The sequence below is a fragment of the Pogonomyrmex barbatus genome, unplaced genomic scaffold (genome assembly GCF_055798465.1).
Source record: "Pogonomyrmex barbatus isolate J1 unplaced genomic scaffold, ASM5579846v1 scaffold17, whole genome shotgun sequence".
NCBI lineage: Eukaryota > Metazoa > Arthropoda > Insecta > Hymenoptera > Formicidae > Pogonomyrmex > Pogonomyrmex barbatus.
In genome coordinates this window covers 3,136,545-3,156,006 of record NW_028297113.1, presented here as the reverse complement: position 1 = coordinate 3,156,006, position 19,462 = coordinate 3,136,545, and the positions used below count along the sequence as shown (strand labels likewise).

At 30.1% G+C, this 19,462-nt stretch overlaps 2 protein-coding genes and 2 long non-coding RNA genes across 17 annotated transcripts in view; 3 read left to right on the top strand and 1 right to left on the bottom strand.

Moving 5' to 3' along the window:
- Positions 1 to 19,462, top strand: part of LOC105431190 (RNA polymerase II-associated protein 1-like) — a 61,122-nt gene that overhangs the window by 17,846 nt on the left and 23,814 nt on the right. For 6 of the 14 annotated variants that reach the window (XM_089074427.1, XM_089074421.1, XM_089074423.1 and 3 more), the window contains 2 exons: positions 4,960 to 5,077; positions 5,633 to 8,138. The gene's annotated coding sequence lies outside the window, so the exon portion shown is untranslated. Of the gene's footprint in view, positions 1 to 495; positions 1,030 to 1,376; positions 1,912 to 1,995; positions 2,095 to 2,210; positions 4,132 to 4,935; positions 5,078 to 5,632; positions 8,139 to 19,462 lie in introns of those variants that run through there. The other 8 variants (XM_089074436.1, XM_089074432.1, XM_089074435.1 and 5 more) reach the window with 8 other exon arrangements.
- LOC105422538 (uncharacterized) lies at positions 5,447 to 6,047 on the bottom strand. Its single transcript, XR_967263.2, has 2 exons — positions 5,907 to 6,047; positions 5,447 to 5,763 (listed from the first exon to the last, which is right to left on the bottom strand). It is a non-coding gene; the product is annotated as an uncharacterized LOC105422538 (long non-coding RNA).
- Positions 8,148 to 12,659, top strand: LOC105422811 (RNA polymerase II-associated protein 1-like). The gene is made up of 4 exons (XM_089074440.1): positions 8,148 to 8,572; positions 8,806 to 9,360; positions 9,574 to 10,298; positions 10,378 to 12,659. The coding sequence occupies exon 4, from the start codon at positions 11,341 to 11,343 to the stop codon at positions 11,707 to 11,709; it is 369 nt and encodes a 122-aa protein (XP_088930566.1). The 5' UTR covers positions 8,148 to 8,572; positions 8,806 to 9,360; positions 9,574 to 10,298; positions 10,378 to 11,340; the 3' UTR covers positions 11,710 to 12,659.
- LOC148937072 (uncharacterized) lies at positions 15,884 to 17,688 on the top strand. The gene is made up of 3 exons (XR_016138712.1): positions 15,884 to 16,349; positions 17,074 to 17,339; positions 17,401 to 17,688. It is a non-coding gene; the product is annotated as an uncharacterized LOC148937072 (long non-coding RNA).

Here is a 19,462-nt window from a genome sequence, read left to right as displayed (position 1 = left end):
TTTTTATAATGACTCCACGTATATGCTAGAACACGAGTTACAGAAGTTGCGTCTGAATTCCTAAAAGTTTAATGAAAAATTCTTATTATCATTTCTCGTGCCGTGCAATTGTGAGCAAAAATTGTCTTGTTCGTATTGATTTTGTAATTGCTCTCTTCATATTAGTCTATCATGGGATCTGTCCTTTTAGCTACACTAACAATAAATTACTACATTAAATCTTTATCTTTCGCAAATTAAAATGTTGAAGAAAATGGAAAAATTGAATGTGAGTAGAAAAATTGTACATTAATAAAAACAAAACGCAAGATAGTAATGATTTAAATAAATTTTACAAGTTTTATTCAAATATATGATAAAAATGTATATATTTATAGTATATAACAATAATTCAATATATGTGCATATATTTGTACTTAAATTATTAAAAAGATTACTTTGCTGAATAAGCTTATCGATGCATTAATTATCATAATTCATTCTTTTTCTTTTCAGCCAATATGTATAAAAAATGTCTTATCTCCCATAATAGCCAACAACAGAGGAGCGTACGATAAACATAGACATAGTAGTGATCGAGACAAAGGGTGACCCAGTCTCCATATATCAACAATTAAAGTTGCACAATCGTGCATGAAGAGTATAACGAAAGGAGAGTGACATGTCTCAATGTTGGGTGCATTCTTGCAAATTGCTTTCAAACAATTCGCGTTAATGTCACACAGCGATCATTTAGCAAATCATACAGTCATCGATCTGTCAGTAACGCTGAACAAATGATTAGAAATTCTATTGTGACACGAAATATATTTTTTACAGTATTAAATATTCAACTAGATTTCAATAAACTCATAGAACAGAAGAGAGACGTAAGCCTTAAGTGTTGACATAACAAATTCGTTTAAAAAGATCGAGTGGGCCAAAAATCATGGAAAAATCACCGATGAGAATCAGATCATTGTTTTAAAACCCAATGGATCATTGAAACTAATTATCAATTATCATATTAATAACATCTTGATGCAACAGGTAACGAAATCACACCTTTTGTCATCAATACCAGAGTTTAAATTAAAATTATTGTTTTTTATATATATATGTGTGTGTGTGTGTGTGTGTGTGTGTGTGTGTGTGTGTGTGTGTGTGTGTGTGTGTGTGTGTGTGTGTGTGTGTGTGTGTGTGTGTGTGTGTGTGTGTGTGTGTGTGTGTGTGTGTGTGTGTGTGTGTGTGTGTGTGTGTGTGTGTGTGTGTGTGTGTGTGTGTGTGTGTGTGTGTGTGTGTGTGTGTGTGTGTGTGTGTGTGTGTGTGTGTGTGTGTGTGTGTGTGTGTGTGTGTGTGTGTGTGTGTGTGTGTGTGTGTGTGTGTGTGTACTTTAGGAATGACGACATAAATCTTAACATTGACATCAGCCTGCGTCTCTGGCAGATGTTGTTACATGAAATAGAGTTATGAAGTAGAGTTATGAAATAGAGCTGGATAGTGTCGCAGCTGCTATGTTAACTATCAAGTCGCAATTACAGCGATTGTTGGATAATCATAATATTTAAAATACGCTATCCGAATTGGCAAACGGACTGCAGACAGGTGGCAGCAAGTCACGAAAGAATATTAAAACAAGGTATATCTACATTGCTATTAAAGGGGAGTACAATTTTCGATATCTAAGGTAAGCAATTATTATCCACCTGTTTATTATCAATTTATCAAGGATTTTTTAATAATTCGAGAAATAAGTGCTTAAAAAATAATCTTAAATATATTAAGACTATATCTATTTCTTTTTAATATTAAACATATATCTTCCTAATATTAAACAATATTATTCATTTATTTATTATTAGTTTATTATGGATTTGTAAGAGATAATTGCGTGGAAGAAATGTTGAAGTGTTAAGTTTATCTTTATATCTTGTATGTATTAGTAATGAAAAATCTTATTATTTTAATATTTCTTAACCAAATTCAAAAAAGTATATGAGGTTTTATAAATTCCAGTGGGACATTATGAAATTAATTATAAACTGTTTATCTGCCGTTAATGATATATCTACATTCAAAACAATTACCTAATCAGCCCATTTTCTCTATTCTTCGGTAAGATTATTCTTTTTTTATTTTAAAAAAGAAATATATATATATATATATATATATATATATATATATATATATATATGGAAATGACGAGTTATATTTATCATATTTATTTGCAGTTTCAACTCGAATTTGTTGAGTGATTGCAATTCGATTATAGATTGAGAATCATCCTGTCTTCCAAACTTTCTCATGGAGAATGGAATATTGCAGCCGATTGTGTCGGTGCATTCCGTTCTTGGCAACAGTGTTGAATACATTGTACAATAATTTTTGTGTGTCAGAAATTCGTACAATATTCGAACTTTCGTTCTTCCTACTTACATGATCTGGAAACAACCGAATGGAATTTGAAAAGATCGTGGTGCAGTAGGACAGAGTTATATCTTTTGACAGCAGTAATAAAAGCGGCGTCTCTTTTTGGAGATACAATCAATAATCAGACGGCGCAAGTTGTGTGCAGAATCACCATTAAGCTTATCTCGACATTACCTGCGGGTGCTACGGACCACGTGAGAAATCTTCTTCAAATCGCGTTATCGAGCGAGAAAGTGAACTTCGAGATTATTATTAATGAATTGGGTAAAATAAATCTAGCATCCACGGTGGATCAGGTTAAAATAGGTTTGCAATCCGATACAGCGTTGCTTTATGAGAGATACATCACACTAAATGACGACTGGGACCAGACAGCGATGCCGAAGGACTGGCTTTTTCAGTCGCTGATTCACATATACACAAAATGCAAAAATGATAAGTTACAGCCGGAAGATAAAAAGAGTATCTTAATAGTGCTAGCACTGACTTTGCCTGCTCTAATGGATAGGCTATCGCTCACTTTAAGATTGAATAGATTAATATTAGTGTATCTTTGCGATATCACCTATTTGGACAACGATGTGTCCGTGCTGTTACTGAATATTTTCTCGAATCTACTGAAGACGTACTACGGGCGATTGAATTTCCGAATGGAGTTGCCAGGGCTGAGTTCTTTTACCGATCTGTTCACGGCGCTGTGCGAACATTTCTGCTCGAGCTCGTACGGCGACGATGGCTTCGCCATGATGTTGCTGGTACCGGTGGCACAAAGACATGATTCGCATTATCGGAAATTGCTATAGTCGGAACACGCGGGCACTTTGCGATACTTAAAGCTTCCGATAGAGAAGTTGGTGCTTCCGATGAAAGAATATCTCTATCCGGAGGAGGAGGATACATCGCTCACAGAAAACTATATCACGACACTAGTCAGCAGAATAGTCAAGCAAACATAGTGTCCTGTTCCTTATGCGATTACGGTACATCATTCGACGATGTATCTGAAGCGGTCGAATAGATTGGCGGTGCGAATGCGTGCACAAGTGAAGAAACTGTGGGACAGAGATATTGCGAATACATTGCTACACTACGTACCTCCGCGATTAATGTAAAATGATGCGACTGATGCGACATGATTTTATGGTATATAAATATGGTATGTTTGTATGTATGTATGTATGTATATATATGTGTGTGTGCACATGTATAATCTCTTTCTACATTTTATTTTATAAAGGAATGCTTAATTATGTACAGAATTGAGAACTGTTATTTCTTACAAAAAGTAACGTGTTATCATTACTGTTCTTTAGAAAATAACAATTTATTTATTTTTTTTGTTAAGATAATAAATTTTAAAATTATATTATTTCATTGACATTATAATATAATTGAATTATAATAATCAATGTTAAAAGCAAAACTCTAAGTTATGCATATAACAAGTTCTTTTATACTAAACTTATTTAGTAATTTTTTTAATTCTTGATAATATCGACACATTTTTAATCCATATTTAAGAATGAAATGTAATGATTTTAGTAACAAATTCTTCATAATAAAATCACTTTCAAAGTGGTCGTTTATTATTCTTATTTTGATTATTCTTATTTGGTTGGAATACAATTAGCTGCAATTAAATATTTTTCATATAAATTAAAATAAATGTAATGAATAAATGTAATAATATACTTAAATATAAAATTTTTTATATCTTTGTAATTCTTTTTATGAATTTTATATCTCGTTACTGTCCAATTCTCATATAATTAACAGATTGGCAGTCAGATGTTTAGCAGTAACACATCTACACCAAATATAAACACTGTTACAAGATCAGAACAAAAAATTTTACAGATTTATATAATTATACACAATAATTGCACGTATTTAATTTGGTGGAATAAAATTATTCTACATACTGTCTCTACTACTCAAGAATTTCTTTGAATATATCTGGAATAAATTGTTCAGAAAATTAATAATTAATATTATATTAATAATTAATAATATATAATTAATAATATTATATTAATAATAAATGATAGTACATTAATAAATTGATAGCTCCTCGTATAAACGTATTAAATTAGTTTTCTCTGGTTTGTTAACATGACAATTATATATTTTATATTAATCTTTATTTTAAAAAAACTTTTAACCTGCTGAAAAAGTCTTAATGTAGCCGGAACGTTCAAATATTTAAATTTATTTGTCAAGTCACATTATTTAGATTTGTGTTTATAAAAATTTTTTTTGTATGAATTATGCTTGTTTTGTTCACTCTAATAGTCATCTTATTTCTTCATTTTTTTATTTTATATAGCGAAACTGTTTATATATGTTCTCTTATTATAATACATTATTGGTTTTATAGTTCAACGATAGGTGCGATAAGAAAAATTTGAAATAGAAAACATAATAAGTAGAAGAATATATTTATTTTAAAATAAACATATTTGTTTTTTCTCGGATATTTTTCAAGCTTTAAATGTTTGCTTTAAATGTTTATTTATTATTAACAAGAACGTTATATCTACCGATCTTCAGTGCGAGCTTCAGTTGCCAATCGTTTAGTTGCCTTATCCGTCAGAGAGTGCCTAGAAGTGCTAATTGAATTCAATTTATTTTATTTAATTCTTATCGGAAGACGATGTTTCATATTCTGGTTAGTATCTTTATTTCTATTTGTTGTATATTATGGGCTAAGGATATTTTAGCAACTTTTTAAGCAATTATAAAAATATTGAGATACGAATGTGAAATATTTTGAATAAATTTAACGATTATTAACAAAGTGGTTTAACGATTATTAACAAAATAGTTTCAACTTAATTTAATTAAATAATATGACATACTTTCTCATGCATGATCACAAATACGCGAAACAAAAGTAATTGTGTCAGTGTGTTGTATGTAACACCAACTGATAATATCCTTATTAAATAGCAATATCAATAAAATAAATACGTATATATTCCTTTCATTAATACTATTATTGAATTAAGATTATATTTTCAAGAGTACACTTTCAATTGCATTTAATATACGTCTTTTTTGTTTTTATTAAAAATCATATATTATAAAATCAATATCACACAAACGAAGTTGCGTTTTCATCTTACTATATTGCCTTCCTTATGTATAATGTGACATAATTCACATATTTAAAATTTCTAATAATCTATCTTTTGATTGTTTTTCTATTAAATCATCATAACAGAAGTGATGGCTGAAGCAGTGGTACATGAAACAGAACCAATGCGAGCGTGGTTCCGAAGTGCCGTGCAACATGTTATAAATAGAAAGAGAGAACAAGACTATCCCAACACGTATGGTGAATGGCGTGCGTATCTATATAACAAAGAAATAGAAATATCATCTGCGAGAATTAACCATTTTCGCCGCACAACAAAAATGAGAAACGCCATAACAGAATATATGACTAATCCGGAAAATATCTCGAGTATTCAATCAAGATTTTCAATCAAGATTACCTCTACTCTACTGCAACAAGAAACAGAACGTTATCGTCGTCAAACTGAACGTATGAATTATCCATATGAACGCTTTATTCTCGGAGACATATTTTCGTATGAAGAAGGATTAGCGTTGATAGATATCCTGACATCAGTTCCCGCACAAAATTGCAGATGCCTAGATTGCTCGCTGAGGCGGCTACCGATTTTGGCTTATGAAATGGCCCGAATCATCAGTGGAATAAAAGGAGTACAATATCCGCCTACTTGGGATTTAAGTCGCCAAGCGGGACCAGAATGGTCCCAAAAATTTCAACGAGTGTACGGTCATGAACTAAACTATTTACGATTTCCGTGCTTGAAACCTATCGATCTGTTTGAAATGCACGATGTTCCAAGTACTTCCAGGGATCCGTAGGCATGAAGGAATGATCTGTGAATTTGAAGATTTTATTCTCGACGGATTAAAAGAGAACTGTAAACGAATAGACATCTACCATTCTCAAAAATAAGGAGCCTAAGAACAGAAATAGGTATAATAATTAAAATCAAGCAAAATTAGAGAGAACTACAGTCATGATTTTATCTCAATTCTACTTCAATTTTAAAATACATTTGAAGCAAAATCGAGAATTTGTACAAATGTTTTCTTTGAAATTGATGTATGATGAAATTGATTGATATTCAGATCCATTATCAATTTTCCTGTTTATTTCGTAATTATATTTTCGTAATTATAATTTTGCGGATACTTTCAGAGACGAGATTAATCTGAAATGGTTGGAAATTTCTCACGTATTCATATATGTACTATATATAATTAAAATATACGTACAAAGTATTTGTTTTATATACATATTATGATAAATATGTGCGTATTTTTAATAACTGATATGAAATATATGATTTCAACATTTGTTTAGGTTAACGATAATAACAGGGTTGAAACACGTAAAAAATTTCTGATAATATCAGATTAGTCTTGTTTGTAAGGTCGACCATAATATATTTTTTCTCATAAATTATGAAAAAATATATTACGAAATTAAAAATTAAGAAAAACAATAGGCAGACAAAATACTGATAATGTATCAATTCCAAACTCGAAAATACAAATCTTGGTCAGTATTAATTTAATGTACATTTAAATAGTGTTGATTTATAATATGAAATAGGATATTGAAAATAGCGACTTTTAACGAATTATTTGGTATAATGTTAAATATTTTTTTCAAATTCCGGATAATACTAATAATAGTGCAACTATAATTTAAAGGGAGCAATATTTAATTATAAACAATAGGAAGATAATAGTGATGATAATGTTTTATGGAGTGATTAAAATAATATTATTAATCAACGACTCCTTTTAAGTGCATATTGATCCTACCGTATTAGAATTAGAAGTTTTGACTAATTATTTAATAAAATATGTAAGATCATACATTGTTTGCCCAATGTATTGTGTTAAAATTTCTTGCGTATGAGCCTATATACATAAAATAATATACATAAATAATATTTTAAATAACGACGTCTTTTCAGTCCGGAAAATAAACCATGTTAATTTTGCAATAAATTTTTTATGCGACAAGATTTAATGTACTAAAGTATTTCTTTTCTGATTGTCCTCATTATTATTACTGCCAAACAGCGTTCTAAAATTTCTGAAGTAAAAATTTGGTTATCACGAATAACGATTGATACGTCATTATCGATAAATTAGGTAATGAAATATTATAATTCAAATCATAAATAAAAAAACTTGTAATATTATAAATATAATTATTTAAAATTAGATATTAACTTATAAATAGGTGTGGATATTGAAACCATTGCACTTTTCAAAAGCATTTAAGTTAATGTAATTAAAGTTTATTAAACATCAAAAAGCATTTTTAATTAAAAAAAAGTTATTTTAATGTAATAATTTCTATCGAAATACGCATGTTATATTGAATTAAATTCATTGTAACATGTTCGGGAAACTCTATAATTGACATTGCCGCTCTGCAAATGGTGAACTTGGCATTGCTGCTATCTCGTGATGGAATCCATAAATGAGCTTCGAGAAAATTCTGATCATTGCTGCGCTATTTCGCGGTGTAATCTGTGAACTAAACTCGTCCGATAAACGTGAAATTATAGGTGTCTTTACGAGACTAGTTCTGCCAAGCTACCGTGATAACCGGACTTTTCGTTAAATTTTTCTGCTTTTCGTCTCTCCTCCATTTAGCATCATGATTTGAGGTACATTTTAGAAGTATAATACAGAATAATTTTTGGAACTTAATGACCATATCAATCAGGCTAAGTCACAGGGAGATTATTTTGTGCAAAATCACGTGGACGATCTCTCACTTGGATATTTCTTTCGTAATGTCTTCCAAGCTAGTACGATTTTTAGCTTTAATTTATCACGGAGAATTTTTATAATAACTCCACGTATATACTCGCACACGAGTTACAGAAGTTGCGTCTGAGCTCCTGAAAGTTCAATGAGAAATTTTTATCGTTCCGTGAAATTATGAATAAAAATTGTTTTGTTCATATTGATTTGTAATTGTTCTCTTCATATTAATCTATCATGGGATCTGTCCTTTTAGCTATATTAACATTAAGTTACTACGCTGAATCTTTATCGTTTGCAAATTAAAATGTCGAAGAAAATGGAAAAATTGAATGTGAGTAGAAAAGTTATACATTAATAAAAACAAAACACAAGATAACAACGATTTAAATAAATTTTACATTTTATTCATATATGTGATAAAAATGTATATATTTGTAGCATGTAACAAAGGCTCAATAATATTCAACATATGTGCATATATTTGTACTTAAATTATTAAAAAGTTTACTTTGCTGAATATGCTTATCGATGCATTAATTATTATAATTCTTTCTTTTTTTTCAGCCAACATATAAACAATGTCTTATTTTCCATGACAGCCAACAGCAGAAGTGCGTACGATAAACATAGACATAGTAGTGATCGAGATAAACCCTAGTCACCATATATCAACAATTAAAGTTGCACAATCGAGTATGAAGACTATAACGAACTATAATGAAAGGAGAGTGACACGTCTCAATGTTGAGTGCATTCTTTCAAATTGTTTTCAAACAATTCTCGTTAATGTCACATGGCACACAGCAATGATTTGGCAAATCATTCAGTCATCGATGGGATCGATCAGTAACACTGAACAAATAGTGAACAATTCTATTGACACGAAATATGTTTTTTACGGTATTAAATATTCAACCAAATTTTAACAAACTCATGAAATAGAAGACAAACATCAGCCTTCAAAGTCTTAACTGTTGGCAAAATAAATTTGTTTAAAAAGATCGAGTGGGCCAAAAATCATGGAAAAATCACCCCAAGAATCAGATCATTGTTTCAAAACCCAATGAGTCATTGAAATCAATTATCAATTATAACATTAAAAACATCTTGATGCAACCGGTAACGAAATCACATCTTTTGCTATCAATATCAGAGTTGAAATTAAAATTTATGCTTTATATATATATATATATATATATATATATATATATATAAAATATAAAAGTATGTGTGTGTGTGTGTGTGTGTGTGTGTGTGTGTGTGTGTGTGTGTGTGTATATTTGTCTATAATAATTTTATGTATATGTATATACATATGTAATGTGTTTTTAGGAATGACGATATAAATCTTAACATTGACAACCTGCGACTCTGACAGATGTTGTTACATTATGAAGTAGAACTGGATAGTATCGCAGCTGCAATGTTAACTATCAAGTCGCAATTACAGCGATTGTTGGATAATCATAATATTTAAAATACGCTATCCGAATTGGCGTGCGAACAGGCTACAGACAAGCGGTAGCAAGTCACGAAAGAATGTTAAAAGATATATCTACATATATCTACATATATCTACAGATATATCTACATTGCTGTTAAAGCGGAGTACAATTTTCGATATCTAACGCTAGATAAGCAATTATTATCCATCTGTTTATTATCAATTTATCAAGGATTTTTTAAAAATTCGAGAAATAAGTACTTAAAAAATAATCTTAAATATATTAAGACTATATCTACTTCTTTTTAATATTAAACATACATCTTCCCAATATTAAACAATATTATTCATTTATTTATTATTAATTTATCATGGATTTGTAAGAGATAATTGCGTGGAAGAAATGTTGAAGTATTAAGTCTGTCTATATATGTATTGTTAATAATGAAAAATCTTATTATTTTAATATTTCTTAACCAAATTAAAAAAGTGTATGAGGTATTATAAATCCCAGTGGGGCATTATGAAATTAATTATAAAATGTTCATCCGCCGTTAATGACATGTCTACGTTTAAAACAATTAGCTAATCAGCACATCTTCTCTATTCTTCGGTAAGATTATTCTTTTTTTATTTTAAATATATATATATATATGAAAATGACGAGTTATATTTATCATACTTATTTGTAGTTTCAACTCGAATTTGTTGAGTGATTGCAATTCGGCTATAGATCGAGAACCATTCTGTTTTCCAAACTTGAATGTTCTCATGGAGAATGGAAAACTGCAGCCAATCGTGTCGGTGGAGTCATGCATTCCGTTTTTGGCAACAATGTTGAATACATTGTACAATAATTTTTGTGTGTCAAAAATTCGTACAATATTCGAACTTTCGTTCTTCCGCAAGTATATGATCTGGAAACAACCGAGTGGAATTTGGAAAGATCATGGTACAGTAGGACGGAGTTATATCTTTTGACAGCGGTAGTAAAAGTGACGTCTCTTCTTGGAGATACAATCAATAATTAGACGGCACAAATTGTGTGGAAAATCACTATTAAGTTTATCTCGACGTTACCTGCGGAGGCTACGGACGACGTGAGAAAGCTTTTTCAAATCGCGTTGTCGAACGAGAAAGTGAACTTGGAGATTATCACTAATGAATTGACTAAAATAAATCTAACATCCACGATGGATCAGATTCAAATAGGTTTGCAATCCGACTGCTTGCTTTATGAGAGATACATCACACCAAACGGCGACTGAGACCAGACAGCGATGCCGAAGGTCTGGCTTTTCCTGCCGCTGGTTCACATATATACAAAATGCAAAAATGATGTTAAGTTACAGTTGGAAGATAAAAATAATATCTTAACGGTGCTGAGTCTAGCACTGATTTTGCCCGATCTAATGGATAGGCTATAACCTACTTTAAGATTCAGTAGATTAATATTGATATACCTTTGCGATACCATCTATTTGGACAAGAACGTGTCCGTGCTCCTACTGAACATTTTCTCGAATCTACTGAAGACATACTACGGGCGATTGAATTTCCGAATCGAGTTGCCAGGGCTGAGTTTTTTTACCGATCTGTTCACGGCGCTATGCGAACATTTCTGCTCGAGCTCGTACGGCGACGATGGCTTCGCCATGATGTTGCTGGTACCGGTGGCACAAAGACATGATCCGCATTATCGGAAATTGCTGTGGTCAGAACACGCGGGCACTTTGCGATACTTGAAGCTTCCGATAGAGAAGTTGGTGCTTCCGATGAAAGAATATCTCTATCCGGAGGAGGAGGACACATCGCTCATAGAAAATTATATCACGACACTAGTCCGCAGAATAGTCAAGCAAACATGGTGTCCTGTTCCTTATGCGATTGCGATACATCATTCGACGATGTATCTGAAGCGTTCGAACAAGTTGGCTGTGCGAATGCGTGCACAAGTGGAGAAACTGTGGGACAAAGATATCGCGAATACATTGCTACACTACGTACCACCGCGATTAATGTAAAATGATTGGACTGATGCGACATGATTTTATGGTATATAAATATATATATATATATGATATGATAGGTATGTATGTATATGTGTATGTATAATCTTCCTACATTTTATTCTACATTTTACAAAGAAATGCTTAATTATGTACAGGATTGGGAAACGTTATTTCTTACAAAAAGTAACGTTATCATTACTATTATTTAGAAAGTAACGATTTATTTATTTTTTTCGTTAAGATAGTAAATTTTAAAATTATATTATTTCATTGACATTATAATATAATTGAATTATAATAATCAATGTTAAAAGCAAAACTCTAAGTTATGCATATAGCAAGGTCTTTTATACTAAACTTATTTAGTAATTTTTTTAATTCTTGATAATATCGACACATTTTTAATCCATATTTAAGAATGAAATGTAATGATTTCAGTAACAAATTCTTTATAATAAAATCGCTTTCAAAGTGGTCAAGTAATTTATTATTCTTATTTTGATTATTCTTATTTGGTTGGAATACAATTAACTGCAATTAAATATTTTTCATATAAATTAAAATAAATGTAATGAATAAATGTAATAATATACTTAAATATACAATTTTTTATATCTTTGTATTTCTTTTTATGAATTTTATATCTCTGTTACTGTCCAATTCTCACATAATTAACAGATTGACAGTCAGATGTTTAGCAGTAATACATCTACACCAAATATATAATATTGTTACAAGATCAGAACAAAAAATTTTACAGATTTATATAATTATACACAATAATTGCACGTATTTAATTTTGGAATAAAATTAGTTCTACATACTGTCTCTACTACTCAAGAATTTCTTTGAATATATCTGGAATAAATTGTTCAGAAAATTAATAGTTAATATTATATTAATAATTAACATTATATAATTAATAATATTATATTAATAATAAATGATAGTACATTAATAAATTGTTTTATTATATTGATAGCTTCTCGTATAAACGTATTAAATTAGTTTTCTCTGGTTTGTTAACATGACAATTATATATTTTATATTAATCTTTATTTTAAAAAAACTTTTAACCTGCTGAAAAAGTCTTAGTGTAGCCGGAACGTTCAAATATTTAAATTTATTTGTCAAGTCACGTTATTTAGATTTGTGTTTATAAAAATTTTTTTTGTATGAATTATGCTTGTTTTGTTCACTCTAATAGTCATCTTATTTCTTCATTTTTTTGTTTTATATAGAGAAACTGTTTATATATGTTCTCTTATTATAATACATTAGTGATTTTATAGTTCAACAACAGGTGCGATAAGAAAAGTTTGAAATAGAAAACATAATAAGTAGAAAAATATGTTTATTTTAAAATAAACATATTTGTTCTTTCTCGGATATTTTTCAAGCTTTAAATGTTTGCTTTAAATGTTTGTTTATTATTAACGAGAACGTTACATACCGATCTCCCCATCTTCAATGCGAGCTTCAGTTGCCAGTCGTTTAGTTGCCTTATCCGTCAGAGAATGCCTAGAAGCTAATTGAATTCAGTTTATTTTATTTAATTCTTATCGGAAGACGATGTTTCATATTCTGGTTAGTATCTTTATTTATATTTGTTGTATATTATGGGCTAAGGATATTTTAGCAACCTTTTAAGCAATTATAAAAATATTGAGATACGAATGTGAAATATTTTGAATAAATTTAATTTATTATTAACAAAGTGGTTTAACGATTATTGACAAAATATTTTCAACTTAATTTAATTAAATAATATGACATACTTTCTCATGCATGATCACAAATACGCGAAACAAAAGTAATTGTGTCAGTGTGTTGTATGTAACACCAACTGATAGTATCCTTATTAAATAGCAATATCAATAAAATAAATACGTATATATTCCTTTCATTAATACTATTATTGAATAAAAATTATATATTCAAGATTCTTTCAATTGCATTTAATATACGTCTGTTTGTTTTTATTAAAAATCATATATTATAAAATCACACAAACGAAGTTGCATTTTCATCTTACTATATTGCCTTCCTTATGTATAATGTGACATAATTCACATATTTAAAATTTCTAATAATCTATCTTTTGATTGTTTTTCTATTAAATCATCATAACAGAAATGATGGCTGAAGCAGTGGTAGACGAGACAGAACCAATGCGAGCGTGGTTCCGAAATAGCGTGCAACATGTTATAAATAGAAAGAGAGAACGAGATTATCCCAACACGTTTAATGAATGGTATACGTATCTATATAACAAAGAAATAGAAATCTCATCTGCGAGAATTAACCATTTTCGCCGCAAAACAAAAATGAGAAACGCCATAACAGAATATATGACTAATCCAGAAAATATCTCGAGTATTCAATCAAGATTTTTGATTACCTCTACTCTACTGCAACAAGAAACAGAACGTTATCGTCGTCAAACTGAACGTATGAATTATCCATACGAATGCTTTATTCTAGGAGACATATTTTCGTATGAAGAAGGATTAGCGTTGGTGGATATCCTGACATCAGTTCCCCCACAAAATTGCAGATGCCTAGATTGCTCGCTGAGGCGGCTACCGATTTTGGCTTATGAAATGGCCCGAATCATCAGTGGAATAAAAGGAGTACAATATCCGCCTACTTGGGATTTAAGTCGCCAAGCGGGACCAGAATGGTCCCAAAAATTTCAACGAGAGTACGATCATGAACTAAACTATTTACGATTTCCGTGCCTGAAACCTATCGATCTGTTTGAAATGCACGATGTTCCAAGTACTTCCAGGGATCCGTAGGCATGATGAAGGAATGATCTGTGAATTTAAAGATTTTATTCTCGACGGATTAAAAGAGAACTGTAAACGAATCATCTACCATTCTCAAAAATAAGGAGTCTAAGAACAGAAATAGATGTAATAATTAAAATCAAACAAAATTATAGAGACCTACGATCATCATTTTATCTCAATTCTACTTCAATTTTAAGATACATTTTAAGATACATTTGAAGCAAGATCGAGAATTTATACAAATGTTTTCTTTAAAAATGATGTATATTGATATTCATATATATTGATATTCCAATTATTATCAATTTTCCTGTTTATTTCGTAGTTATATTTTCGTAACGTAATTATAATTTTGCGGATACTTTCAGAGACGAGATTAATCTGAAATAGTTGGAAATTTCTCACGTATTCATATATGTATATATATAATTAAAATATACGTATAAAATATTTGTTTTATATACATATTATGACAAATATGTGCGTATTTTTAATAATTGATATGAAATATATGATTTCAACGTTTTTTGAGATTAATAATAATAACAAACAGGGTTGAAACACGTAAAAAATTTCTGACAATGTCAGATTAGTCTTGTTTGTAAGGTCGACCATAATATATCTTTTCTCATAAACTATGAAAAGATATATTACGAAAATTAAGAAAGATAATAGGCAGTCAAAATACCGATAATATATTAATTCCAAACTCGAAAATACAAATCTTGGTCAGTATTAATTTAATATACTATTTTAATATAAATAGTGTTGACTTATAATATGAAATAGGATATTGAAAATAGCGAATTATAATGAATTATTTGGTATATTGTTAAATATTTTTTTCAAATTTCGGATAATACTAATAATAGTGCAACTGTAATTTAAGAGGACCAATATTTAATTATAAACAATAAGAAGATAATAGTGACGATAATGTTTTATGGAATGATTAAAATAATATTATTAATCAACGACTACTTTTAAGTGCATATTGTTCCTATCGTATTAGAAGTTTTGACTAATTTTATTGTAATAAAATATGTAATATTATACATTGTTTGCCAAATGTATTTTGTTAAAATTTCTTGCGTATGAGCCTATATACATAAAATAATTTACATAAATAATATTTTAAATAACGACATCTTTTCAGTCCGAAAAATAATCTGCATGTTAATTTTAATGGCAATAAATTTTTTATGCGGCAAGATTTAATGTACTAAAGTATTTCTTTTCTATTTGTCCTCATTATTATTACTGTCAAATAGCATTCTAGAATCTCTGAAGTAAAAATTTGGTTACTACGATTGATACGTTATACATTATCGATAAATTAGGTAATAAGGGGGGTAATATTATAATTCAAATCATAAATAAAAAATTGAAATATTATAAATATAATTATTTAAAATTAGATATTAACTATAAATAGATGTGGATATTGAAACTATTGCACTTGTCAAAAGCATTTAAGTAGTCAATGTAGTTTATTAAACATCAAAAAGCATTTTTAGTTAAAACAAAGTGATTTTAATGTAATAATTTCTATCGAAATACGCATATTATATTGAATTAAATTCAATGTAACATGTTCGATAAACTCTACAATTGACATTGCCGTTCTGCACATGATGAACTTGGCATTGCCGCTATCTCGTGATGGAATCCGTAAATTAGTTTCAAGAAAATTCTGATCGTTGCTGCGCTATTTCGGTGTAATCTGTGAACTACACTCGTCCAATAAACGTGGAATTATAAGTGCGAGACTAGTTTTGACAAGCTGTCCCGATAACCGGCCTTTTCGTTGAAATTTTCTGATTTTCATTTCTCCTCCACTTAGCATCATGATTTGAGGTACATTTTAAAAGCATAATACAGGCCAACTTCTGGAATCTTATGATCACATCAATCAGGATAAGTTACAGGGAGATTATTTTGTGCAAAATCATGTGAACGATCTCTCACTTGAATATTTCTTTCCTAATGTCTTCCAAGCTAGTACGATTTTTAGCTTTAATTTATCACGGAGAATTTTTATAATAACTCCACGTATAGTGCTCGCACACGAGTTACAGAAGTTGCGTCTGAACTCCTGAAAGTTCAATGAGAAATTCTTATCGTTCCGTGAAATTATGAACAAAAATTTTTTTGTTCATATTGATTTGTAATTGTTCTCTTCATATTAATCTATCATGGGATCTGAACTTTTAGCTACACTAACAATAAATTACTATTGAATCTTTATCTTTCGCAAATTAAAATGTTGAAGAAAATGGAAAAATTGAATGTGAAAAGAAAAATTGTACAATAATTGTACAATAATTGTTTAATAAAAACAAAACGCAAGATACCAACGATTTAAATAAATTTTACAACTTTTATTCATATATGTGATAAAAATGTATATATTTGTAGCATGTAACAAAAGCTCAATAATATTCTTATGTGCATATATTTGTACTTAAATTATTAAAAAGTTTAGTTTGCTGAATATGCTTATCGATGAATTAATTATCATAATTCTATCTTTTTTTTTTTCAGCCAACATGTATAAAAAATGTCTTATTTTCCATGACAGCCAACAACAGAGGTGCGCACGATGGACATAGACATAGTAATGATTGAGACAGACCTCAGTCACCATATATTAATAATTATATATATAACAATTAAAGTTGCACAATCGAGTATGAAGACTATAATGAAAGGAGAGTGACATGTCTCAATGTTGGGTGCATTCTTTCAAATTGCTTTCAAACAATTCGCGTTAATGTCACATGGCACACAGCGATGATTTAGCAAATCATGTAGTCATCGATCAGTAACGCTCATACAGTGGCATCGGTCAGTAACGCTGGACAAACCATTAGAAATTCTATTCTGACATGAAATATATTTTTTACAGTATTAAGTATTCAACTAGATTTCAACAAACTCATGGAACAGAAGACAAACGTCAACCTTCAAAGCCTTAACTGTTGGCATAAATTTGTTTAAAAAGATCGAGTGGGCCAAAAATCATGGAAATATCACCAACATCATTGTTTTGAGGTCATTGTTTTAAAACCCAATGTTCATTAAAATCAATTATCAATTATCACATTAAAAACATGATGCAACCAGTAATGAAATCACATCTTTTGCTATCAATATCAGAGTTGAAATTAAAATTATATTATTTTATATATATATATATATAAAATATAAATGTGTGTGTGTGTGTGTGTGTGTGTGTGTGTGTGTGTGTGTGTGTAATAATTTTGTATATATGTATATACAATGTATATGTAATGTATACTTTAGGAATGGCGACATAAATCTTAACATTGAGCACCTGCGACTCTGGCAGATGTTGCATTATGAAATAGAATTGGATAGTGTCGCAGCTGCTATGTTAACTATCAAGTCGCAATTACAGCGATTGTTGGATAATCATAATATTTAAAATACGCTATCCGATTGGCGAACAGGCTGCAGACAGTGGCGATAGCATGTCACAAAAGAATATTAAAACAAGTTATATCTTCAGTGCCATTAAAGTGGACACAATTTTTGATATCACTAAGGCAAGCAATTATTATCCACCTGTTTATTATCAATTTATCAAGGATTTTTTAATAATTCGAGAAATAAGTGCTTAAAAATCTTAAATATATTAAGACTATATCTACTTCTTTTTAAAACTAAACATATCTTCCTAATATTAAACAATATTGTTCATTTATTTATTATTAGTTTATCATGGATTTGTAAGAGATAATTACGTGGAAGAAATGTTGAAGGGTTAAGTCTGTCTTTATACCTTGTATGTATTGTTAATAACGAAAAATCTTATCATTTTAATATTTCTTAACCAAATTCAAAAAAGTATATGAGATTTTATAAATTCCAGTGGGACATTATGAAATTAATTATATAATGTTTATCCGCCGTTAATGACATGTCTACGTTTAAAACAATGTGGTTAGCTAATCAACAAATTTTCTCTACTCTTCGGTAAGATTATTCTTTTTTTTTATTTCAAAATGTATATATAAAAATGATGAGATATTTATTATATTTATTTGTAGTTTCAACTCGAACTTGTTGAGTGATTGCAATTCGGCTATAGACCAAGAATCATCCTGCCTTCCAAACTTGAACGTTCTCATGGAGAATGGAAAAGTGCAGCCGATCGTGTCGGTGAGTTCATGCATTCCGTTCTTGGCAACAGTATTGAATACATTTTACAATAATTTTTGTGTGTCAGAAATTCGTACAATATTCGAACTTTCGTTCTTCCGCAAGTACTTACATGATCTGGAAATAACCGAGTGGAATTTGGAAAGATCGTGATATAGTAGAACGGAGTTATATCTTTTGACAGCGGTAGTAAAAGCGGCGTCTCTTCTTGGAGATACAATCAATAATCAAACGGCGCAAATTGTGTGGAGAATCACCATTAAGCTTATCTCGACATTACCTGCGGATGCTACGGACCACGTGAGAAATCTTCTTCAAATTGCGTTATCGAGCGAGAAAGTGAACTTGGAGATTATCACTAATGAATTGGCTAAAATAAATCTAACATCCACGGTGGATCAGGTTAAAATAGGTTTGCAATTCGATGCAACGTCGCTTTATGAAAGATACATCACATCAAACGGCGACTGGGACCAGGCAGCGATGCCGAAGGACTGGCTTTTCTTGCCGCTGGTTCACATATATACAAAACGCAAAAATGATAAGTTACAGCCGGAAGATAAAAAAGAGTATCTTAATAGTGCTAGTACTGATTTTGCCTGCTCTAATGAATAGGCTATCGCTCACTTTAAGATTGAGTAGATTAATATTGGTGTATCTTTGCGAAATCGCCTATTTGGACAACGATGTGTCCGTGCTGCTACTGAATATTTTCTCGAATCTACTGAAGACATACTACGGGCGATTGAATTTCCGAATGGAATTGCCAGAGCTGTGTTCTTTTA